The 27,500-nt window shown below is 34.3% G+C and overlaps 1 protein-coding gene across 1 annotated transcript in view; it reads right to left on the bottom strand.

Moving 5' to 3' along the window:
* Positions 1–15,421, bottom strand: part of LOC124430655 (lachesin-like) — a 272,933-nt gene extending 257,512 nt beyond the window's left edge. The window contains exons 1-4 of the mRNA XM_046977563.1: positions 15,376–15,421; positions 14,655–14,901; positions 14,087–14,418; positions 13,483–13,975 (exon numbers count right to left, since the gene is read on the bottom strand). Coding sequence (XP_046833519.1) covers positions 13,483–13,585 — 103 coding nt within the window. The 5' untranslated portion in view covers positions 13,586–13,975; positions 14,087–14,418; positions 14,655–14,901; positions 15,376–15,421. The remainder of the gene's footprint in view (positions 1–13,482; positions 13,976–14,086; positions 14,419–14,654; positions 14,902–15,375) is intronic.
* Between the last annotated feature and the right edge of the window lie 12,079 nt (positions 15,422–27,500).

Genomic DNA, 27,500 nt, shown 5'->3' with positions numbered 1-27,500 from the left:
TCGAGTTTGATAAAACCTACTGGGGATGATTAAAAACGGCGATGTGTCGTAAAGAAAGAAAGAAAATCGATTTGTATTTGAACGTATTAATACGTATGTACATAGGTAGGGGGGGAGGGGGAGGGGTATAGATAACAAAAGTATTTTCTCGTAATCAAAATCAATCTTTGATATTATTTTAATCTGCGAAAATCTCAACGCAAGCGTAGATAATAAGCGAAAAATAAAAAATGAATAAAAAAAATTAATGCTTTTCTTATAATCAAGATCGAAGGTATATTTTTTATCAATTTTCTCTCGATATGTACCTTTTTATGTCTATACAAAAGAAAAAGGAAAAAAGAAAAAAAAAGGAAAAAAAGGAAGAAGAAAAAAAACAAATAGACAAAATTATTAGCGACAAAATTTACGATTTACCGAACACACATCTATGAATCTTTATTCTTGACAAATGTTAAGACGTATCGATGCCTATATATGTATGTACATATATATATATATATATATATATGTATACTATATACTACTATATATGTACAGGAAAAGGAAAGAAAAAGAAGCGAGACGTATGGATATATCCACGAAGAAGGGCTGCCGCTGACAGTCCTGTCTTCGCAGGCAAATTTCACTTTTTGTCCGCGGACGGTCGTTTGAAAGGAACGAATATTGGATTCGGTTATTACTTCTTCGACCTTCGCCCGAATCCATTCTTAGTCGATCTTCTTCCGCGAGCCCAGACGTGACTCCTACGGAAGAAATTGATTCGTTTGCCTGTAATAAGTCTTCATAACGAGTAATCCTCAACGTTATCATCGTTAATACCACCAATCAAATTTCATTCCAACATTCGGCTATTCCGTATTCGTATTTATGTTTGTAAAATAAACGTTCATTCATGAATCGAGAAAGAACGAATCGCGGTGATACGATTCAATGAATAAATATGAATGAACGAGCAAATAAATAACATTATTTATAATAATTACGTAGGCATAAAAATTCCCTGATACAACAAATCAATCTCTGACATTCCTACAAGAGGGAAGTTCGTCGACTAACGCAAAAAAAAAAAAAGAAAATAGATAAATAAATAAATAAATAAATAGAAAAACAAAGACAGAAAGCGAGTAAATCCGTAAAATGAGATAAATAAAAATCTGATCTTTTATAGAAACGCAGTTTACGAAAATAAATTCTGTATCTGAGGAATAAATAGACTAAAAGAAGATATCGGATTGGTAGGATTACGAGTACGATAGTAGGATGGCGAACATGCACGATGACGAATTGTTATTCCCGATAAACGAAAAGGCCCTGCCCTTTTCTCGTCGACAATGTTTTATCGATGCTCCCGAGATCGAGGAGGTGTCGAGGTGTGGTGTCGAAGGGGTTGGAGTAAGGGGGATGAAATTATACCGGCTGGTAATGGACTTGGCTGCTTTAATATTGGAATGCCATAGGTTATTCGTCGGTTACTGGAGGGAATAGTAGAAGGTGAAGAAGAAGGGATGGAAAAGAGAAGAAAAGAGAGAGAAAGAGAGGGAAAGATGGAGGGAGGGAGGGAAGGAAAGAGAGAGAGAGAGAGAGAGAGAGAGAGAGAAAGAAAGAGAGAGAAAGAAATAGAGAAAAAGAGAGAGTCGGAGAAGGTGACGAAGTATAGGGTGTGAGAGTTAGAGGGTTGGAGAGACGAGAGGGGGGAGGGGGGAAGGAGAGGGTGTTAGTTTCCTGGTCGGATATTAGCTGTCACGCGGCTCACTGGACAGGACACCAGACGTATATACAGAGGGAACGCGGTGTAAAGGTAGCGTCTACCTCCTAAGTATGGTGGACGTCCGACATTGGATGCTTGCCACATTTATGTATAGAAAAGTCCGATCGGGCCGATCGGCGTTACGGAAACCGGATCGTTCGTGCGATCGACGGAATTTCTAGATTCAAGGCGGCCTCTCTCGCTCGCTCTTATATACACGGCATACTTTCTCCTTTCCTTTCCTTTTTCACCCAACGACAACTTGGTAACGTCCGAAAAAGCGGAACTTCGGAAATTTCGGAACGATCGATCAACGATTACGTGTGGCGGCCGGGTGGCACGACTCTTATCGCATTTTCTCTACGTTAAACGACGTGACCCGCGATAAATTGGAGCGATGGATCTCACGGAAATGGGGTGGGAGAGAGAGAGAGAGAGAGAGAGAGAGAGAGAGAGAGAGAGAGAGAGAGAGAGAGAGATAGAAAGAGAAAGAGGGAGAAGAAAAACTCATTGCGAAAAGTGAAGTTACGTCTTGGACTTTCGAAATTGAGCAAGCCATCGAGATTTTACTTCCGAGCTTCTCTCTCTCTCTCGCTCTCTCTCTCTCTCTCTCTTTCTGTCTCTCTCTCTCTCTCTGTCTCTCTCTCTCTCTCTCTCTGTCTCTCTCTCTCTGAAATCGAGATACGTGCGAGATAGCAGAGAGAATCTTTGGTCCAGCTACCGATAAACGGACCTAACGAGCATCGTTTCGTCCACCCCATCCCATACCATAAAGTATCGCGATACGTGTAAACCTACGGCCTACATTATAGCCCAGACTCGGCATACGTGATGCAATGCTGCCAGGATCGTCAGTAGAATACCAAAGTGCTCGTACATCCTACTCCTCCATCCTACTCAAACCACCTATATATATATATACATACATATATATATATATATATATATATATATATATATATACATACGTAGTCAGCACCTATAACACCTTTCCATCATGCTCATATCAGAACACGTGCGTATGTCTTCTTCTTCTCGGTGTACATAGCAATACGATCAAACTTATTTTCACGCGAGTTTCTACTTCCTGAATTTACAAAATGTCGCTAGGAATAACAGCAGGAGACCGTGAAAAGAAAGAAAGAAAGAAAGAAAGAGAGAGAAAATAAGATATCGAAGTCTTCGTACGAGAAAAGAAGACGAAATGATTGGTAGGTACCTTTCGAAATTGAACAGAAGTTTGATAGCATTAATGCGAATAATATGTTTCCTTTATAACGACTTGGACGCTACTCTTTGCGATGATACGAAAGTTCGAAGAGGAAGTAAAGATAAAAAGGAAAGCTAAAAAAGAGGTCGTTGACGATAGAACTCTGGTGAAGAAGAAGAAGAAGAAGAAGAAGAAAAAGTAGAAGGATGAACGAGGAGAGTCGGGATCGAGTGAGAAAAAAGAAAGATATATAAAGTAGGACGTGATGAAAACTCAAAAAGTGGAACGAAGTGGGAGAGAGAGAGAGAGAGAGAGATAAATAGAGCCCCGAGGCTCGCCAGATTGGTTTGAAATCAATTAAGCTGCGGTGGCGTAATCAGTATATCGTCGGGGTTGCATCGCTCTTAGAGAGAAAGTAAAATTCTATTTGTGTGAGTACTATGTTCGTACTATGTAACTTTCGATGTGTGCCAAACGTATATCGTTGCCTCGACGATTCACACCCCAATCAACCGTAGACGGGGAGTATTTACGAGCCGGGCCAGGACTCACCTCATTTTTCCTTCGTGAAAATTTACCGGAATGCAATCCACGTCGTCCAGGTATTTCAGGTAACGTCAGGTATTTGCGAGAATCACCTGTCGATCGTAGATTCCGTGAACTCGAGCAATGCGTTATCGCGGCGTCACGTGATTTCCGTTTCCTTCGAAAACCACGCCGAAAGGAACTGCTATAACCAGTGATGATAGAGCAGTTATAGTATACCTTCAATCGAGTATGTGGAAACTGCAATTTTTCCTTAGCCCGATATCAAATAAAGTAATGTTTCGAAGTTCGACTAGTGAATTTCCAAAAAATGTTTAAAAGTCTATCGTTCAATATTTAATAATCTATAATGTATAACCTGTAGCTTTAGAAAATAGTAAAGATATCTAATTGGAAATTAGTGTAAAATAATCTGCTCTAATTTCGAAGAAGGAAAAAAAAGAGTACAATTTTATTTTCAACACTTTGCAATTAAAATATAACATATCAAAATTATTCCATCGATATATCCTTCCATCTATAATTCGTTTGTTCTACGATTAAACGTTTAACAAAAAAAAAAAAAAAGAAAAAAAAGAAAAAAAATATGAAATAAAACTCCAAACTTTTTTTTTTCCATCTATCATTACGAATATCAATATACCATAAAGACGATCAATAGATAAGAAACTGTCGTAATAGCTATAGCTTGTCGACGTAGGTAATGCCAGTCAAAGGTTAGTTTCACCTTTCAGAATGCTGGAGAAAGGATCTAAAAATCTAGCAAGTCGGTGAGGCGAGGGTAAGAAGGGTGGAAGAACATTGCGGATATAGAAGAGCGGTAACGCTTAGAGCAAGGCAACCATCCTACCATCGGCCACATGGATGGCATCGTGAGAGAGTAGCAGAAGAAGAGTAAAGAGGAAGACGACTATATATAATGGTAATGGTGCTGGTGGTGGTGATGGTGGTGGTGGTGGTGGTGGTGGTGGTGGTGGTGGTGGTGGTGGTGGTGGTGGTGGTAGTGGTGGTAAGCTTGAAAGTTGCAGGAACGAGTCTGGGGTTGGAGGTTGGACGTGATCTTTCATAGATGCTTGATTGGCCCAGCCTGAGGGGAAATCTATTGTCTTAGAAAATGTAATAGACAAAGTCTCGAGAAATGACAAAATATTTAAGGTCAGCTTAAACTGGTAACAATAAAAGGAGACACGTTGATGAAATCAAGATCGTAGGAAAGTTGTGCGCGCCTGACCGGCCTTGCACGTACGACACGCTTCGTCTCTCTCTCTCTCTCTCTCTCTCTCTCTCTCTCTCTCTCTCTTCCTCTCTTTGTTCTCTCTTTCTTCCTCGCACATTCATTCTCTCTTTCTAACACGCCAGGAAATACGAGGGTGATGTCGGAGGACGCAAGGGGATGGACGTGTGTTGGATGAACGCGTGGATTTTCCTCGGGCTGAGCTTCCAACGAAATGGAGAATGAGGGAGAAAGCTTTGGAGGTGATTCGCACTGTTAACTCGGCTCTCTCTCTCTCTCTTTGTCTCTCTCTCTCTCTCTCTCTCTCTCTCTCTCTCTCTCTCTCTCTCTCTCTCTCTCTTTCAGTCTTCAAATCTGACGCTTAATTGATCTGTTTCATGGCTCTATGTTGTTTGATGTAAGTAAGTAATTACGCCAAAGATTATTGTTCAGTAATTTTAACATTAGTCTTAAACGATCAAATTATTATTCCCGTTTCTTATCGACATGAAATAAATATATTCGATTCAAATTCATGATTGTTTTTGTTATCACAAAAATTACATACTCCAATAATAAACTAATAATAAACTATTGTAAGATTCTTCTTTAGTTTATAACACGGTAGAATAAGTATTCTAAATAAGCATTAGTCGGCCGACGAAGTTCCTACATCGTACAGATCGTCGGATAAAATCAAAATTCAAAATTTTCACTTGCTATTACGTTCGAAGATATTTCCAGTTCGCTGCACTCGGGACAGAAAGGCTATTTATATTCAGTTTCGGTCGGTAATCAGAAATTTAGTGATTTCGACGCTTCGCGAAGTAGACACGTATATATCTATGTGTTTATGATGTAAGCGTATATATATATATATATATATATATATATATATATATATATATATGTATGTATGTATGTACATACATCAATTTTCATTGGTAGACGGATTTCATCGAGTCGGCAAATTCGTCTTTTCGTCCTTCAAAAATTCAGTGGACATTCGGCTGGCATGAAAGATTTCGTGACTCTACTCGTTTATATCCACTGCCCTCGCAGATTTTACAAGCTCAGCTTTCCTTCCATGGCGCGATCGGGAATCTAATCTTTTTCAAGCTTTCACGCGGATAAACGAGCGCGACGGAATTCGCGGGGATTCGCACATTTCTCTCCTTTCTGCTGCTTTAAATTTCTACGCAAACATTCGGCGACTCGGCGAATGTAATTTTATGAGAGTAGAAAGGATCCAAACTATACAGCAAAACCTTTGTCATCTCTCATTTCTCCTTTCTCTTTTTGATTCATTTTTAAATGCGTTAAAAAATAATTTTAGCGAGTTTCAAGCAACTATTGCATATGCATTATTCAGAATACGTTCTACTCGAAAAATACAAGCGACGAATTTCTTAAAAAAAAAAAAAAAAAAAAAAAAAAAAAAAAAAAAAAAAAAAAAAACGTAATACAACTCAACAGATGTACCTTCTGTAATTGTTGTAATTTTATATTTCATTATGTTCACCGAATTATTATTATTATTTTCTTTTTTTATATTTATAAAATAAAGCCAATTTCATCACATTATAATTATATAATAATGAAAATAAAAGACATACTTGAAAAATATTTGCGTTATTCCGAAAGAAATAAATGCATACCCTACTTTTAGAACGTACAACATAATGTAATAAAATAATATTGCATAAAAGTGATGGGAGTTCTCGAAAGGCAGATTCGCGAAGAATTCCATTCGTCTTCTGTAATTTCTTCGCTAATAAAACTACTTATTTCCCTTATCCTCTTCTACCCCCCCCCCCTACCTCCACACGGTATCGTTCCTAGTACGAACAATTTCATTTCATTTGCGTTTGGTTCGTATACCTTCAAGTCAGAAGATCAAATGCAAACAACGCCTTGGTACACCAGTCTATGGCTTTTATCCTTTTCCCCTTTTCTCATCCTTTTTCATCCCTTTAAGGTCCTTGGATACGAGGCTAACGCGGCGCATTACGTCGCATTCAAGCATCGAGTGGCAAAAAAAGCAAAAGGAATTTCAACCCTCCCGTGCAAAATGTTAGAGAAACTTTCATTTCTCGATGCTTCGATTGACGTTCATCTATACCGTACGATATCATGGCAAAACTCGAATTATCATTTAGATTCTCAAAATAAAATTTCTATATTTATAATTATTCGATATTATATCTACTCTATAAAATCGATAATTTGATAGACAATTTGATAGAGCGATAAAATCGAAAACAATTTTATCCATTTTATTATCATAACATTGATATCGAATAAAATTTTTTTATTATTATCTCATCTTTTATCAGAACTTCGATAAGGACACAATTGTTGGATTGTTATTACGATGCTGAATGATTTAAAAATTAATCCATCTAAGACATTTTCTCTTTCCATAATTCATTCATTTTTTTCAAAGTAACAACGGTATCCGTTTTGCGATTTGCGAAAACGCAAATATACGAAATTATATTTACCGCTGTAAAATATGTAATATTTTAAAAAAGTATATGTGAGAAATTGCATTTTGTCTTCGCTCGATTTACGCTCGTTCTTTGGAGGTTGCAAATCTAAATTTAATGGAAAAGGAAAAGGATAAAGGAAAAATGGAACGAGTATCGCCAACGATCTTTTGATAATTGTTAACAAACAAACAAATCATCATCGTATTATAAATTATTAACAAATAAAAAAAAAAAAAGTTTTCGTAGCTTTTAAAAATATCACTTGTGAATAAAAAATATCAATTACGAAGCTGCAATTTTTTTCTTTTCTCTCTCCCTCTTTCTTTCTTTCTCTCTCTTTCTCACTAACTACATTCTTTTACTTCTCATATCTCTCGGTTACTTTTTCTTGAAAAGATTAGACTTACTATCTTGAAATTACAAATGAGGCAAAAGAAAATTTGAAAAAAAAAACAAAAAAATAAAAAAGAAAAAAAAAAAAACACAAAAAAAATCTTCAAATAATCAAGTAGAAGATGTAAGACGTATAATCAATTCAAGCAATCAAATGCGAATGTCTAAGCGATTTAACTTCTTAGGAAGGGTGAACGTACGTGCCCTTCATCTTCACCCTTCTCTAATCCTTTCTTCGTCCTTTACAAGACTTTCTCACTTCTACTTACCCATTTCCCATCTCATAGCATAGAACTTAACGTGCGTTCGTAGTTTCGTGAATATAACAAGAAGTAACAGCTGTGGCTATTCCACAGCAGTCACCCATGATATATCCATGTGAGAAAGCAAGTGAGAGAGAAAGAGAGAAAAAGATAGAGAATACGAAGGAAAGTAATTATGTGGAATACAACGAAAGCGATCGTCCGTTCGTTTCTAACACGAGTCTACCGATTATAACATGGCACGATACAGAAAGAGAGCTTCTGTATATGCTATAAGAAGAAACTTTCTGATTTATCGTTTTCCCTCTCTTATGTCAGACTTTGCGTAGGTCGGTAGGTATACCAGATTGCGCGCTCTTCGACTCTAACGAAGTAACTTCTCTGTTTATTCGCTTTTTCTTCTTCTTCTTCTTCTACTTCTACTTCTACTTCTAATTCTTCTTCTTCTTCTTCTCTTCTTCTTCTCCTCCTTCTTCTTTTTCTCCTGATTCTACTTTTAGTTCTCTGCTTTTAGTTTTAGACTATGAGAATCTCCCAAATCCATTAGGTAGAACGAAAGAAATACGTGAATGATAACTCCGAGCGATGTTTAAGAAATGTCTCCGATGTTCTTACTTTTTATTTTGAATTCTTTAAGATTAGTTTAACGTCAACGAATAAATGTTCAATTCGTGATATCGAGATATACTCTTAGATTATGGATTTGAGTTTTTTAATTTCAACTAAAATCTAATAAATCCATCAAAATTCTAATGATAATTATTATTATTGACTATGACTATAGGATAATAGTATTTATAGTATTATCTTATTGTTAGGTTGGAAACTATGAAACGGGCGTTTTTGTTTATTTTTTTTTATTCTCATTCAACGCCCGTTTCATAGTTACCTAATATTAATAGTATTTCTTTCTTTTTTTTTTTCTTTTTTTCTTTTTGAAGATGATTTTGAGAAGATAATGAAAGAGAAGGGGACCATAAATTAGCACCACGATCGATGAAAAATATTTGATTCAATTTCAATTCAAATTAAAATCATCAAGATTTGTATTGAATTGTTGAAATAAATTACTTTACATTTTCGATATAAAAAAAGTCTAAAACTTCGAGGGACAAGCTTAAGAGAATCTTCTTAAAGCATCTCTCGTAGAAGGCGAAGGAATAAATCTGAGTGAGTCGGAAGAAGAAGACCCATCGATATTCGTAGAAATAAGAAGCGTCTACGGTAATCAGACAACGTTACTCCGTTGAATGTAAATAGCGATCCTGACGTCGACGAGTTGTAGCAACGGCAGCATCAGCAACGGCCGTTCGATAGAACACAGATCTTCTTGGAGGTTCCTAGGTAGAAGCATTGAATGAAACAAGTTTGCTTTTGTTCGACAATTAGGATGAAACAATGAGAATGCCCGCTCCCTAGATTCTTCTTACCTCCTGGTTTGGCAGCTACCACCCTTAGGCCCCCTACTTATACCCTCTCACCCCAAGCCTTATTCACCTCCATTCACCAGTAACACTAGCACCACCTATCATCTACCTCTACGTTGCCGCAAATCCCGAACTAATATCAAACTCTTGGAAAAGAAAAGGAAGGCACCTTCTCACATAGACAAGAAAGATGGGTAAGTGGATGTAAGGATGGATTCAGGACTTTCCACGCTTGTATCCGTGCTCTACCGTCGACATTCGAGCTGATAAAAGGAACGGCGAGGTGGCGTTTGGACGGCGTTGAATGTAGAGGAAGGGTGAATTGAGGTGACGAGGGGAGAAACAGAGAAAGAAGGGGAAAGAGGAAGAGAGAGAGAGAGGAAGATAGAAGGGGATGGTAGAAGGTACAGGTTGGACGATGCCACGGCGAGGCCTGGAAGTAAAACAGAAGGAGAGAATGTTCCGCGGGAAATAATTGATTGTATTAGGTGAGTTAGTATTCCGCCTGCGGATTGCGCGCGACTGAACTCTTGCAACGCGCAAAGCTCTCCGGGTTAGACCTTTCTACGACGTAGAACGTTGAACGCGTTCTCCGAGTATATCTTTATATATACATATATATATATATAGATATATAGATATATGTGAGTTGTGTTTTTGTATGTATACGTGTGGGAATGTATTAGTGTGTAGGTATACGTCTCTGAATACGCTGCCAACGGGCAACGGCAAATGTTTGCTCGAAATCACGGAGCTCAGGGCCATCCCACGAGTGATTGGCCGCGATCGTTTGCGATATAATAATCGTCTGCTTCGTCTTAACTCTAGACCGAGAGGAAACGAGAGCGAAAGAGAGAGAAAAAGAGAGAGAGAGAGAAAGAGTGAGATAGTAAAAGAGAACGAGTAGGATGTTGAAATGCCGATTGGATTACGAAAAGGTCTTGGAAAGTTCCGAAACTTTTACCCCACCCGGTAGAGATTGGTTTTTCTCGTTCTTCAGAATCTCCTAGCTAGAGGCTACAAAACTCGCGAGTCTTGGATCACCAACTCTCCTCCTTTTCCTCCTCCTCTTTCTCCTCCTCCACCATCTTCTTCTCTTTCTATCTCGTTCTTTTTCTATAACGAGAATATTGTTTTCGAGAAATTACGAAATGGAGAATGTATACGCGTGTAACGTGAATGAATTCGTATGTACGAGATAAACATAACTTTGCTTCGGCAATTATTACTGATTGCCGATAGTTGCGTCATTGCGGTCCATGGTAGCCTTTAATTTCTATCCCAATACTCATACGGATTGGCTCGTTTATGTATCCTGTCCATGTACGTATAAGTGAAAGAGATTCAAAGCTCACTCTCGATCGGGTCAGAGATTTATCGACCGTTTAATTATAAAATCATGACTCGCGTTGCAGCAATATTCTCTGTAGACATGGGACGTCATCGTAATTGGAAAATTAATCGATAAGTCGTTGTCGTAGTTCGTAGTTCGTAGGATTAACAAAATTTCGTTTGTTTAACAGAAGAGATATATGTATCTTCCTTTCGTAGAGATTTTCTATACTTTATATATACATATATGTATATATTAAAAATATTTGAACGTGTAAAACGATTCATGAAAAAATTATTTCCATTCGTTCGTATGAACGACGATATCGACAAACTTTCGTAAATTCTTTTATATTATGTATATGAAATATTTCGAGCATCTTAAATACGATCTAATTATTTCATTTTCATTTCTATCACTAACGATATCCTTGTGTATCTAATAAACGAACAAAATAGGACAAAATGAGTTATCTAAGGAAGAAAAAAAAAGAAAAAGAAAGAAAGAAAGAAAAAAAAAGAATTTCATTCTTTCCAGAATGATAAAGGAAAAATTGAATCGAAATTCGTACAATTGGATACTGACCTAAATCTTATCGAAAACTAGTACACAATGTTATAATATCTCCTATAAATATTCGACCAGGGAAAGATTGGCGAGAAGAGAAAGGAGGAGAGGAGTTCGATCGATCAGCATGGAAGTTTCGAAGACGAGGTGGGTTGAAGAAAGGGAAAAAAAAAAAGAAAAGAAAAGAAAAGAAAAGAAATAAAGAAGAAAAGTGAGGAGAAAGAGGAAGAGAAAGAGAAGAGAAGAGAAGAGAAGGAGAAGAGGAGAGAAGAGAAGAGAGACCTATCGAGTCGGTATTCGATGCCTATACACATTCAGCCAGGTGTAGAGAAGCATGAAGCAAGCCATAAGTAAGCCGTAAGCCGAGGCAGACCGTCGGGGGCTGGTTCTGACTGGCAGGTTTCTTCATCGAAGAAGCCACCGGAAATGATGCTTCCTTCCGTGAGCTTGTAAAGTTATTGTCATTACTATCACGAGTAACGTTTAGTCCAAGTACGTCAATAATTGTCCCACCAGCGAAAATATACTTTAAATATGAAACAGTCAGGTGCAGAGCCTCCTCCGATCCCCATCAAGATGACTCCCGACAGGAACACGCCTCGTACACGCTTTCCTATGCTCTCCTTGACTCCGACCCCCCTTCTTTCTTCAATCTTTTCTTTTTTCGCCTCTCTCTCTCTCTCTCTCTCTCTATCTATCTATCTCTATCTCTATCTATCTCTCTCTCTTCTCTCTTATACTTTTGCGCCTACTTTCACAACGATGTAACTAAGAAGAAAAAAAGAGAGAGAGAGAAAGAGAAAGAGAGAGAGAGAGAAAAAGAGAAAGAGAGAGAGAGAGAGAAAGAGAAAGAGAGAGAGAGAGATATGTCATTTGAAAAGTGCCTTCTTTTACTGATCGCTCATCTTAAGATAAAAGAAGGAAGTTTTCTTTCCTTTTATTTTACTTTTCTTTTCCTTTTACTTTTCTTTCCTTTTCTCTTCTCTTCTTTTCTTTTCTTTTCTCATCCGCAAAACGCGTTGACGGACTCGTCAGCTCCTCCTCTTTTTTTCCTATCTGACAGCTCGCGTGAATAGAGAAAAAGAAGAATGCTTTTTTAAGACATATTATATTATCCTTGCGTTGGTCGGATTAATGTTTCTAGTTCTGACAGATAACGTCGGTTGTTACAACGTTACGTTATGGAACAAACGTGAAATGAGTTTTCATATTTTCGATATTCGATAATTCACTTTGGTCATCGGCTTTAAACTGACGTAACATTTTGGTGATTGTGTACACATCGTAATTAATCGAATAAACGATTATGAATTTCGTTAAAAAGCGTCAATGTAGTATTAGGCTCTTAATTTGTTACTATAATGATTTCATTTAATTTTATATTATGTTTGATTTTAAAGAATAAATATCGGGACATTCTCTTAAGTATGGATCCATAAATTTAATACTAAAATCATGCTAATTGTTTTTTTCAGCCATGCGAGTAAAAACCTGGCCACATGCATAAATGAGAACGCGAAAAGGATGGACGGGAGTAACAGGAATTAGTATATTAATTGTTGAAAATTCTGAGCTAAAAATGATTAACTTATTATTTAAACATACGGACTATAACTCTCTTGTTTGGGCTATGAGTCTCTTTGTTTTTTAACAATTATTCTACTCGACTTTTTTCTTTTAAAAGAAACGACTACTATCCGAGACTTTTCTTTTATCAATAAAATTGATTAAATGTTTAATTAATTTTTCATGATAAAATAATGAAAAAACCTTGGACAATTTCTTTTAAAAAGTAACTATTCCAATCGATGAACAAAGTCATAATCCATCGCGTTTGTCTTCTTGATTTAAATAGATTAAATACGAAGGAATCCACGATGTAACCTAAATTACATGCTTTTTAATTACGAAATCAGGTAAATGAATGCTCGATTTTACCATTGATATAGCGAACAAACACGAGCAAAAAAAATGCTAATTAATTGCATTGATAATTAAATGAATCGAACCAATTAAACAAGAAGACCCTATATCCTGAGTTAATAAAAATTAGCATGCATAATAAATAAACAATGGAAAACACATAAAAATAAAAATATACCACTCGCGAATAAGTCCAAAAGAGGAATTAATCACGGTCATGCTCGTCCTAATAATTTATTGGGACAAAAAAAAAAAAGAAAAACAAAAAAAGAAAAAAAAAATACAACCAGTAAATCGTGCCGATTCGGACCTTTCATCCTCTGTATGATGAGTATACTGGAAGGACTTAAAATTTTTCCACTCACTACTTAAGAAGTTCTCTGATGGCTCCAAAACATTCATCAACGATTTAGGTCGAAATTGAGGCTGGATGATTCGTAGCTGGTTGAAAATAAAGTAGGTAGACATCTGAAAGTTGATCGAGATTCTCTCTTCGATGATGCACTGACTCTAATACGCGATAATTATTTATTAATTACGAGAACGTACACTGAATTTAAATTCGCGAATTTCTATTCTTTAAATATAAGTGCAGCCTATGTGACCCGTTTAAAAAAAGTAAATAATACTTTATACGAACAAACACTGACTCTATATAATTGACTGCTTTGCACGCAGTCGATTCAAGTGGTTAAACATATTCTTCAAAAAATTAATTTAAATCACCGAATACCGATTAATTTAGATCAACGAACAAACACTGCTTCTACTACGCGATTTTTTTCGTTTTCATTAAATTCGATTTATTCATTGCATACTCCAAGGATAATGAAGAATGATTCTAATCTTTTATTGGAGCTGAAAAAAAAATAAAAAAAAAAAAATTATATTAATATCATTAATACAATACAATATCATTTATACATGGTATAATGCAAGTAAAAAAAAAAAAAGAATAAATGTACTTACCAGAGTCTTTGTTGATCCTTTACACGATGAGCAATCCAGGACCATAATGTTGAAGAATATTCACTAACACTGACTCTATTTCGCGAATTTAATATTGAATCTAATTTGATTTAATCAGCTTATTAAATTATAAGAACAAATAAAAATGTTACGAACAAACATTGCTACTACTTCGCGAATTTCTATCGACTTTAATTTGATTTAATCAGCTTATTAAATTGTAAAAAAATAAATAAAAATATTTCGAACAAGCACTGCTTCTACTTCGTGACGTTTTCTTTTATTTAAACGTTACTATAACCGTTCAATTTATTGCCAAAGTCACGATTGCACTGATCTTATGAAAGTAAAAAAAAAAAAATAATAAAAAATAAAATTAGTATCATTTTTATGTTAACAAAAAATCGTTGATCATTAAAATTATTAATATTTAATAATTAATTAATATATATATATATATATATATATATATATATATATATATATATATATACGACGAAGTATATACATGACGAAAAATTATTTAGAACTGAAAAGACTTTTCTCTTAAGCTAAGAAGAATACGAACACATGATCACTTTTGTCGCGTTCTCGACCGAAGAAATTCCTGGAAATTCACAGCTCGTTTACTTTTTCATGCCGAATGTTTTCTATCTCTCTTTCTCTCTCTCTCTCTCTCTCTCTCTCTCTCTCTCTCTCTCTATTACGCGTCTATTTATACCAATACACTTATTTATACGAGGTCATTGAACGATCACCATCGTATTTTCTGCTGCATTTATTTCCTTCGTAGTAGAATTCTTCGAAGTAGAAATCTGAGGGGAACATATAAGATCGTATTAATAAAGAATAAGGAGAATTGCTTTCTATGTGTCTGTTAGCTCTGTGTATCTACGTCTCTGTATAGAGGATATCCATACGATATGTGTGTGTGTGTATATATATATGCGCATATACATATATATATATATATATATATATGATTATATGCGTATGTGCGTGTATATAAAATCAAATATAATGCGAAATATGATTGTTTATTGATAATTAATGAAAGATTATTAATTACAGTATCGTTAAATAAAAATAAGAGAAGAAAATTTCCAAAAGGAATGTATTACGTAACAATCCGACAGAAACCCGGCCAAGACGCTGATTTTATTTTTGCGAATATCTTTTGAACACGACGATGTGTCGACTTGCGAACATGGCCACTCATAAATCGCATTTTCAATAATCGATTGATATATTGGAGATAGTTGTAAATTAGATAAAAACATGCTAATTACCTGTTATTACGAGGACGAGATTCCTTTCTACGACCTGTTGGCACTCGAGAATTCAAAATGGTGGCGATGCTACCGGCAACACGTTTAGACAGGTCGGTCGCGCATGCGCATAGCCCAACATCGTAATGGCCTACGTAAAAACTCATAATTTTTCGATCTATTATTGGAAAATATCGAAATGTTAAAAATACGACATAGAGGTTTGAAATATATCGAAACGAATAGTTTTCAAGTCAAAAAGATGAAAATAAACGTGCAAAATAACGTACGTGAGAAAATTAAAGTCTTAAATAAGAGAAAAATATTGAGATGAAATAGTATAGTCAACGAGACAATCATTTTTTCTATCAAAAATATTTCTTAAACGCTTTAATATTTTATCTTGCAAACAATACAACTTGTAAATCGCGAATTCGATAATCGATTGGTATATACCGGACAAATATTCATGTAAGAAAAAATATAATTACCTGCAATTATGAGAATGACGTACAATCTCTGACAACTTAAAGAAAGACGGAGATAATTCAATCAGCCAATGACAAGTCACAATTGCCATCTGAGAGCATCCAATAACCAATAAGCTTTGCTCATCATAATTAATAATATGAATTAATATTTATAATTATAAAAACTTTATAAATACGATATAGGAGAATCTAAAACAATAAAATAAATGGCTAATTAAGTTAAATTGCGAAATGAAATAAATAAAATGTAATTTTTATAACGATAGGACTGAAAGAAAATTATTTATATAATATATAGTAACTGGTATTGTACCAATAGATATACCAAGTATTTGCAACTACGTGATTCATGTAGAATTTGAAAATTGAATTCTAAATTCGCAATGCGTGATTCGTTAATTGAAAAATGATTTTTTCTATTTTAATAATAAAACATAATTGAACTTTGAACTCAAAATCATGTCATGCTTTTAAGTTCAGCATGTTATTAATATCAACAAAAATGAACTTTTGATTGACTTTGACAGTTATCAAATTAGTTTCCGTTTGCATTTCGACGAGTACATATCGAAGTTCTGTCTTTCCAAATGATTAAGGTTAGAAATAATAATACTTCCGTTAACGTTACAATTATTTAAACAAAGTATGACGTACGCGGCGTGCAATGAAGTATATAAACAATACTACATCCGATTAACCATTTCGAAGCTTATAACACGCGTTAAATATGAAATATCACACATTTTTTAAATAATTTATACAATTCTTTTCTTTTTGCTCAAATTTAAATTTTTTAATTGTCGATCGTTGACTATGTCTAATGTCAATAGAAATAAACTTTCGATTGACTTTGACGATTATTGGATCAATTTTCCTTTATATTTCAACGAGTAAATATCGAAAATCTGTTAGGATATTTATCCTCGAAGTATCAACGAAGATTTAAAGGAATATTAATATTAATATTAATTTCTTAAATAATTTCTTATTATATCAATAATTCAGTGATATCAATAATTTTGTCATTATTTTTGTTTGAGAATATCATTGCTAAGCAATGATGAAATCGATCGTTTCTATCGCTAAAATTAAAATATCGTTTTCGGATAAATCAGTGTTTGTTCGTTCGTTCGTATTTCGCAATTTAAATAACAAGTATTTTTGCGTCGACCGCTTGCAATGCAGTCGTTAGAATCAATGTTTGTTCGCAAAAGTGTCTTGTTTTTTTTTTTTTTTTTTTTAAGCAGTCGCACAGATTTTATTTATAAAAAACAATAGAGTTTCGCGAAGTATAAATTCATTAATAAATAATAGCCGAAAAATTAAAGTCAGTGCATCATTGAAGAGAATCTCGATCAATTTCGATGTTGACCTACCTCACGTTTAACCAGCTACAAATCATTCACCCTCAATTTCGACCTAAATCACGGACGAGTGTTTTGGAGCCATCGCAGAACTTCTTAAGTAGTAAGTGAATTTTTAACTCTCTCTGATCGATCAATCATGTCGAGAACGAAAAAGTCCGAATCGGCCACAAGTTATAATTAATAAGTTGAAGAGCATTGAGTGATCACGAGTAAATTTTTTCAAAGATTTACTTCGAGTGCCAGAATGTTCATTTAGCATATGTCACCTCAGATTTCAATTTAAAATTATCGTTATTTTAACAATTCGTATGAGTGAATGTTCGTGGTAGCGATTAAAAATCTTATCAGAAATTTTTCATTTTTATTTATTCGGAAATTCGATTAGATTTATCTCGCGAACGTGAATTTTAGAATAGAGTCATCGTTACCCCATAGGTCTCAAGATGCATCAACCTTCATGTGGTGAAACGATAGATCGATAATACTTGCGATAATATCAAAATTTTAATCTAAATTGTATTCGCACTAAGTACTATTATCGGACAAATGGAAACATATTTTAAAGCGTTTCAAATATCTTTCTTTCCGATTCCAATAAAGAATTAAAAGTACTTACATTTTACAGTGATAGTAATACTTTAATAGATAAATCGACGTATAATGTTACGATAATGTTCTCTTATTACGCGTTCGTAGTTCATATTTTGTCCTTTCCAATCCCTGAAGTCACATATGTTATGAGCGTAAATTGATGAGTATAGTCTTTATTAATTCAATAGGATTGAATAATTCTATTAATATCAAAAATTATAGCAACGTTGAATGTTTGATTTTAAATGTTGATTGAATAAAACACTTCCTATGGTAGGACTTTCAAATGAAAAGGACCAATGCGAAAAGAGCCTAATGCATAAGTCAGTCCATAGAATGAAGAAAGAAAATAGCGAAGAGAAAGAGAGAAAGAGATAGAGAGATAGAGAATAGGAAGGTAAAGGAATGTGGAAAGCTTTTTAGCTTACTAGGATGATGCTGGTGGCGCTTCGTTATCAGAAACGAATGCCAATTATACTTTAACCAACTGCAAGTCCAATTTGTGAGTCAACTCGAAGTTGAGTGGAGTCTCGAACTTTCAACGAAGGGGCCTCTTCTTCGTTGCCAAGCGTGCTTCTAGTGGCTACACTTGCTTCGCCACCAAAATAACGAGAATATCTTGTGCTTTCGCGGCCCGTTTCGGCCCATCAACACAAATCCTCATCTTTTTTAAACCATTGTTCTTTTCTTTTTCTTTGTTTTTCTTTTTTTTTTCTTTTTTTTTTTCTTTTTAATTTGTTCCATGGAAGAAATGACAAATGAAATTTTCGAGAATATCTATACTTTAATAATTCATACAGATTTCGTCTTTCCTGTTCCGACCAAATTTAGACGATACGTAATGAAGAGTAAAACAATAATTATTTTTATCATTAAAATTATCAAACAAAAAAAAAAATATATATATATATATATACGTTAATTTCATTCATTTTCATTTCGTCTCTCTACGAAATCCTTTCAATCATAAACATTATATATTCATACATACATATATGTATATGTATATATGTATATGTAGAGAAAGCTAAAAATTTCATAACTATAATTAATGATTAAAATCTATATATACGTTTTTATATAATTACGACTTGTTATCTAAACCATATCGAATATTGGTAGCAATAACAATTTAAAGGGAATAAAATATTAAATAAATATTGGAAAAAGTCAAACGATTTTATGGTTTAGCTTACTAATTCTTTAATCATACATATATATATATATATTTATTTATTTATTTATTTATTTATATTTAGACGTACATACATACGTAGAAGTTGGAATGAAAAAATAATGGAAATAACACGTCGGGTTTCATTGTCTTCTTCAACTCAACACTCTCTGCACGTAGCCATCATAAACATATATATTTACATACATTTATATATACATATATATATATATATATATATATATATATATGTATATATACATAAATTCCTTTCTGCGTGTACACAAATGTAGAAGCAACAAAAGAATATATCCGTACAACTAACTCGCACACTCTAGACGTTGACGTACGTACATGAGAATCGAAAATGGATTTTCGAAACGCAATTTCCCAACGAGGAAATGAAGCGCATGCACGACTCAGTGACCGGATCATACTTGTGTATGTATATATATATATATATATATGCCTATCGTATGTTGAATATTAACAAAAATAATCCAATCTCACTCATTGTCTCTCTCTCTCTCTCTCTCTCTCTCTCTCTCTCTCTCTCTCTCTCTCTTTCTCTCTCTCTCTTTACTTTCTCTTTTTTCTCTCTGTCATTAATATTTTCACGTATCTCTACTACCTAATTAGAATCTGATTTCCGTATAGTTTACGCGTGATACTTTTTGATATTTTTGCAAAAGAACCGAAGCGAAATATGAAAAAGAATCTCTCCAAACGATACTTTTGTTTCTTTCGAATTTTTATCAACTAGACATTGATAAAGTTCCTTTTATTTCTTTTTTTTTTTTTTTTTTCTTTTTAAAGAGAGCATGGAGAAAAAAGTATTATTATACTGGCGTGTTATATTGAAAAAAATTTTTTTTCATACGACTACTCGAAAAATGTTGATTTTATTTTAAAATAAATCCGAGAATGTACTCTCGAAAATATATAATAACTAGAATTAAAAAAAGAATAACAAAATGATTAACGAAATATAGTGTATGTAGTATAATATTCAGAGATTACGTCTCGATTCACCAAGCGAGTATTACAAATTCAACGATAACGTTAAGTCCTTTTCGATAACGATACCTATCATTGTACGATGATAATATAAAGGAGATGTAGAATAATCTGCATTCAATAGTAAATTCGACGAGTCTGAAACATCCTTTTGCAAGCAACCCAGACAGTCTAATGCAACGTTAATGGCCTATTGTTATGTTAAACAAACAAATGCTCTCTAAGACAAATTTAGCTTGCAGAAAAGTGAATCCTCTTCAAGATACTTTATTTGTTTTTTTATAGGTAATCATGTATACTTTTAAATATCATTGATATATTCGTAAAATTTTTCAAAATATATCAGAAAATAATTATTATATATAGAAAAATCCAACATAGAAAGTTCGACAATAGATTATAATGTTTACATTGAAACAATATTTTATTACGTAACGAGTAATATGATTAATAAACAATTCATAATATGTTATCGCAAATAAAATTCAGTATTGGCGGCATTAAAGTAACCAATTGAAAATTGCATTGAAAGTTGATCCTACAAAATTCGATACTAATAAATATAAAACTTTTATATTACCGTCCGAAACTATTAAACAAACAAAAAAAAAAAAAAGGAAAAGTATATCCACCGTATCTTGTACATACATTTTTCGTATTAAACTGAAAATGTGCAAAAACTCAAATAAAGCGAGCGTCAAGGTATATTATATTATCGTACGTACCATTACGTGTATATTTGAAAAAAAAAAAAGAAGAAAAAAAAACAAAAAGAAAAAAAGAAAACAGCATGAAATCTCTCAGTAATATTTTATTTGCAAGAGAAACAAGGCCATATTTGTACTTTTATATATGTATATTGTATATTATTATACAAATATATAATTACAGGGGCAGATCGTTTTCAAAAATATTTCGGATCCCTACGGGTCGAACGATAAAACATTGAACGAATGAATCGCACTCAAAAATTAATATCAGCAAATATACAAGAAGAATGTTAAGTTTTTCTGTTTCATTAATTCATTCTCTCTCCCTTCCTTTCTCTCTCTCTCTCTCTCTCTCTCTCTCTCTCTCTCTCTCTGTCTCTCTGTCTCTCTCTGTCTCTCTTTCTCTATGTCTCTCTCGCTCGTTTACAAAGTGAATTATGAGAGCGTAATTTGCAGAACGTCATTTTTCTTACAGTACGATTAATTAATGGTACTTAATTACGGCCGAAAACGTGTCTGCGTGTATTTATATAATATATATATATATATGTACGCATGTATAGAAGTTTGCATATTGTCACTAGATTTTCGACGAATTCGAGACTAGACCATTAAGCGTGTAATCGCGTTCGATCTTTCGTTCGAATCGACACGATTTAACCAGTAAACTCCGACCATATGGAGCGCATTACGGGTATCGCCATATCGTTTTTTTCGAAATATTTCTAAGAGATCGAGTTCGGTTCAAGCGTGAAAATAAATCGTTCGATATCAATTTTATTCGACGAAAAATTGCTCGGATAATCCGTATTCCATTCTCTCTCACTCTCTCTCTTTCTCTCTCTCTCTCTCTCTCTCTCTCTCTGTCTCTCTCGTTTTCCCCCCTGATCCGTTTTCTCGAAAGGCAAAGAATTCTTTGAAAAAAAAAAAAGAAAAAAAAAAGAAAAAAGGAAAAGAAAAATAGGACGCACAATCCTTTTATCTAAAAGTTTATTTTCAGGTACTGCAAAAGGGGCTGTAAAGCATTTGATCTCGCACACATCAGAAATGTTACTACGAAAGACGATCAATTTTACGTGTAATGACCCTGTAGAGATTTCTCGGTAATCGTAAAAAAGCAGCATGGTAGTAAATAAAATGCTGGATACGTTTAAAATTCCCATTTAGAAGATCTACGTATATATATGTACGTATACATATATGTATAAATATATATGTAGAGAGAAAGAGAGAGAGAGAGAGAGAGAAAGGAAGTGAGAGAGTAGAGTAATGGTAAAAAAAAAAAAATAAAAGAGAGAGATAGATACTATATTTGACTGTAGGAGAAAAAGGATGAGAGAGAGAGAGAGAGAGAGAGAAATGAAATCGTAGAGCAGATTTGAGCCCTCCGGGAGGTAACCTCGACTAGAGCCGATTAACGGGGGCAATTTATCAAAAAAATAAAAGCATGCTTTTAAGCTGATATTTCACGACACATGGTGCTGTGCTACCAAAGAATGTCTCGCGTGCCTTTCTTCTCTCTTTCTCTCTCTTTCTCTCTCTCTCTCTCTCTCTCTCTCTCTCTCTCTCTTTCTCTTTCTCTCTTTTAATTCTATTTCTTTTACTTTCGATTCGCGTGACTATTATAATACTTTTAAAAACTCATTAGTATGAGATAACGTAAACATGAACGTGAATTTGAACGAACATGATCGTGTCGTTAATACGTTCTTCTCGCTTATCATATCGATTTCTATGACTTTATATTTGTTGATTTGATTTTTATTTATTAAAGAAAGAAACACCTTTTAATCGAAATCGTCGAATTCAAAAGTATATAAAAACATATGTATCTCTAACGAGGATAGATCAAATGCCAACGGGACATCATTTTTTTACGAACTCGAAAACCACTACGTGCATATGCATATAGACCGCAATGCAAAAGAGACAGAGAAAACGAGAGAGAGAGAGATAGATAGATATATATATATAGAGAGAGAGAGAGAGAGAGAGAGAGAGAGAGAGATAGATAGATAGATAGATAGATAGATAGATAGATATATATATATATATAGAGAGAGAGAGAGAGAGAGAGAGAGAGGTACAAACACATTATTTTCTACGAGCGTTTCGATAACGTCAAAATTAAGCAGAAACCACAAAATACCATGTCCCGTGCCTCGTTTCTCTACGTATCAACGAGTTTTCAATTTATTTCGTGCTCCGAACTGGATTCCGAAAAAAAAAGAAACAAAAACAAAAAAAAAAGAAAGAAAGAAAAAACAAAAAAAAAACATTAAAAAAAAAAAAAAGAAAAATCGAGACCGATCGGCGACTAAATTATAACGATACTCGCGACCGCATCGCGTTCGCACCGTAATTTGTTCAATCGTCGAATGGACGCGTAAAAGGCCGAGTGAAAAGAATAATCGATGAAACGGGACAGGTCGACGTGCACAATCGTCGTACCTTTCAATTTCTCAGAGACATAGGTGGTACAACGGTGTCAATCAATTTCTCCTTTTTTCTCAGTCTCTTTTTTATTTATTACTTCTTTTTTTCTTTTTCTTTTTTTTTTCTTTTTTTTTTTTTTGTTAATAATAATACGAAACATATTCAGAAAAATCGAAGATCTACAATAATAGTTGTACGAAATTCTCTCGGATGGAATCAGAGCATTGGTCATTTTGAAAAAGCGAATGAAACGAGAAATAACATTTCTGTCTCAAATAAAACATTACAAACGTTATATCGATGTTAGATTTATTTTTAAATAACATTTGTACGAATAATATATGTATATACGTGCCAATGTATCATAGATGAATTATTAAACGCGACGATATAATGGAGAAATGTAGGAGTCATTCTAGATTATAATGAGCGATTTGACGTTCCGATTCTTTAAATTTTATCAGGAAAAGGTATCGCACGATGGTGGTCACGTCGATAGGTATCGTTATACGAAGGGAAACGCAAAAAGTTTGGTATTCTCTAGCGTAACGAGAAAAATCAAAGTTGAACTTTGGCAAAAAGTGAAACTTTATGGAACGAGAATGAACAGGAGGTATTCATTAATCGATCCATCGTATTAAATGTATCTATCGATTGATCGACCAATCGTATCGATTGATCGATCGATCGATTTATCAATCCAATCATCGATTCGTCCTCGATTTTTGAGATCGTTGTGAATGGTCTTCGTACGATGAGTAAAATTCTGAGAAGCGAAGAGCTTCAGACAATATTTCGCTCGTTAAGGGCCAACACGCGACGCCATTGGAGGGAGAAGAGATATTAAAAGTAAGGCACGATGGTCGAACTTATCTCATTAGAACAGCTTGTAAAGCCAATCTCCGTGCAGGTCTCGTCCCGACCTCGACGAGTTACATACAACTTTCGACGGCGATTGAGAGTTAGAGCCTTGTCCCTTGGTTAACCGAAATCGTTCGCGTTCTAACGGGAAATCGTGGTCTGAAAAAGGGGCTAGCTATTTGGAGAGAAAGAGAGAGGAAGGGTGGGCGCTAAGAAGGAGGAGAAGGAGGAGAATAGGAGGGTAATACGATGCAACATAATTTTTTTCGTCTTTCTTCCTACCAACTTGTTCTCAAACGATGGTATGAGTGTTCTTTTAATATTTTCAGTCAGGTCGAAGCAATTTGTGAAAAGAAAAGATAATCATAAAAAAAAAAGAAAGAGAGAGAGAGAGAGAGAGAGAGAAAGGGAGAGAGAAAGATGGTGAATGAAAATTGCCCTTTCGTTCTTATTCTTTCGTCCATTTTCTTCGTATTTCAACGTAGTTCGAACGATCAAAATATGCCGTCCAAAAGATGAAAAAGAAAAAAAAAGAGGTGGAGTTTTCACGATCAGCAAGTAAATCAAGCCACGCTCGAATATTAAGGTATGCTAAAAGAATCTATATCGGCACCTGTTCCCCTTAATGCACTCATATGTATGTGCGGAATATTCTAATATCATTTCTGATTCATAATGCATAGAGATTGTACGAGAAGAACGGTGAATACGGGCGTTAGCCAAGGAGAGAAACTCCTTCCGTCCTTCGGAATTTGTTTATCGATATGTAAATATAGAAGAAAAGGAATACAATAGTATATTACTACGTTATATCACTCACGTTTATTTTCATATATTAATGATTAAAAAATTATACGAGACCAATGTAAGATTTTCTTTAAATTAACGATGAATAGAAATTTTCACGATAAGATAATTTAATTAGGTTCTTGTGTCTAAATAGAATGCGAACAATCGGTTTGAAAATAATGACGAAGATCGACGAGGAGATGAAGTTTGGAATTTTTCAAGACTTAAATTACTGTGCTTCTGAAAACATATTCAAGAAGGAAACGGATGTAAAGGTTAATGCAAATAGATAACCCTGGTGAACAAGTGAATCTGTAGTTCAGACAAACGAAGAGATACAGACAGAGAGTATGAGAGAGAGAGAGAGAGAAAGAGAGAGAGAGAGAATAGCATTATGTTATAAATTAGCTATTGTTGCTGGCTCATATCCGGATGCGGCTAACTGACGAAGGATAATTTAGCTTGGCCGTTCAGCAGTATCCGCAAGAGTCGCCGCAACCGCGCCAGGTATGACGTTTCTAATTAGTAAGTCTGCTACGTGGAAATTACGTGCGATTTGTCGGCGATTTTGAAACAGCATTCGCGGAAATCTACCTTCCCTGTCGGCCGAGAATTCTCTTCCTTGAGTTAAACTTTGGCTCGATCAAGTCTTCCTGAGTTCAAAAGATGAATAGATCGACGTGATTAGACCACAGACGTGTTCGCCGGACATGAATATCAACGAACCAACTAATTCAACGAATTCGAACGAATCATATATTATATTAAAAAAAAAAGTAACCAAAAAAATAAGCCTTTCTAAAATTAAAAAAAAAAAAAAAAAAGAACAAAACAAAATCAAATGTATCTAAATACCTAATGATTTAAAATCATCGTACGATCTATTTTAAAACTGATTTCATAATAATCTCATATAAATATTTCTTTCTTTCTTAATTCATAAAATGTAGACAATAAATGCATACCATGTCATGGATGCATGCCGGTTATCGATGAAATAAAAAATAAAAAAAATATAAAAAAAAAAGATAAACAAATAAATAAATAACATTAAACTAACGCAGAAACACGAGAGTGTGGAGATACAGAACTAGAGAAATATTAGATTATTCAAAGAAATCGGGACGAAAAGCGGCGAGCGGGCAAATTGGCGACCACGACTCTACCCACAGGCCATCGATTGTCGCGAATTGAAAAACAATTAGTGAATTGCGGTTTCGAACGGCATCGCCACCGCGCTACCATTCCCCTTCCCCCCTCTTTACCTCTTCGCTATCTCCTCATCCCACTTTCCATGAGTAGCGGCAGTACTACCACCACCACCACCACCATCACCACCACCGCTACCATCACCACGACCTCTGCACGATCCATTCGTCCTTCGATCCCGTGCTGAACATCACCGTATACATTCTCGTATTGGATATATCGCCATTAATTTGCATAGAGGTAAAGCCGAGCGCAAAAACTGGCCGAGCTTTACGTGCAAGTTTCCGTCGGGGAAATAATAAATTTATCACGCGGAAATTATCAGCCGGTAGAGAGGATGAAAGAAAGAGAGAGAGAGTGAGAGAAAGAGAGAGAGAGAAATATATGTATAAATATATATATATATATATATATATATATATATATATATATGAATATATTGAAGACAATTTTCACGCAAAAATGAACTTTTCTCAATGATCAAAATAGTAGGAATTTTTACGTATTTTTCAACCAATTTTTTTCTCTCTCTTTCACTTTCTCTCTCTCTCTCTCTCTCTCTCTCTCTCTCTCCCTCTCCTTCTCTCCCTCTCCATCTATCTATCTTTCTATTTATTTATTTATTTATCCATCTATCTATCTACCTATCTACCTATCTATCTTTTTATGATGCTTCTTCATCCCTTTCGATTTTTCTTTTCTCATTTACGAAAATCAAAAAGCGTTTTCATGGTGTAAAAGCTCTCATCAATGACGGTCCATCCTCTTTGATTTTCTCTTTTCCATAGAAACAAATGGATCGAATGAATATATATACTCTCCATGTATATATATATATATATATATTGCTACGTGTGGCCGAATTCAAAGGTATTATAACAAACAAAAGCATTTCCTAGTAATACTGAGTCCATCGAACACGTTATATTTTCATCAAAACGAAACACATTTGACCAGTAGATACGTAACACGCTTCGTTTCATTAAAATTTTGTTTAGTGATATAAAACGAAACAATATACGATATGTTATTGCTTAACAAAAATGTATTGTCCACAATGAGAAAATTGATTTATAATTTTGTACCGCTAGTAATATAAATATTATTTACAAAAATTACAATGTACTTATCATCTTTCTTATTCCTTGACTTTTAATCTCTTTTCTTTGGTCTCCATCTGATTCTATTTATTTTAGGTGCTTCTTCCTCAATTAATTTTTCATTCCATTTATTTCTTAGCATCCTCCTCAATTGATCTTATTCCACCGAATTAGTTGGAAGAATAATTCGATTAGTTTATCACGATCATTTACCGTTTCGCAAGAATCAAACAACGTTTTTCACAAGATATACCTTGTGAAGATAGATTGTCTTCAATAAATAAAAATAGAAAAATATTGTAATAAAATTTTGTATTATTTGTATAAATTAATCTTCATACTAGAAAGCTCATTTTCCATTTAATAAAATTATATTCTCTATGTTAAGTAACATTTAATTA

The sequence above is a fragment of the Vespa crabro genome, chromosome 19 (genome assembly GCF_910589235.1).
Source record: "Vespa crabro chromosome 19, iyVesCrab1.2, whole genome shotgun sequence".
In the NCBI taxonomy this organism is placed as follows: Eukaryota; Metazoa; Arthropoda; class Insecta; order Hymenoptera; family Vespidae; genus Vespa; species Vespa crabro.
The sequence above is the reverse complement of the archived record's forward strand: the minus strand, read 5'-3'. Positions and strand labels throughout refer to the sequence as shown.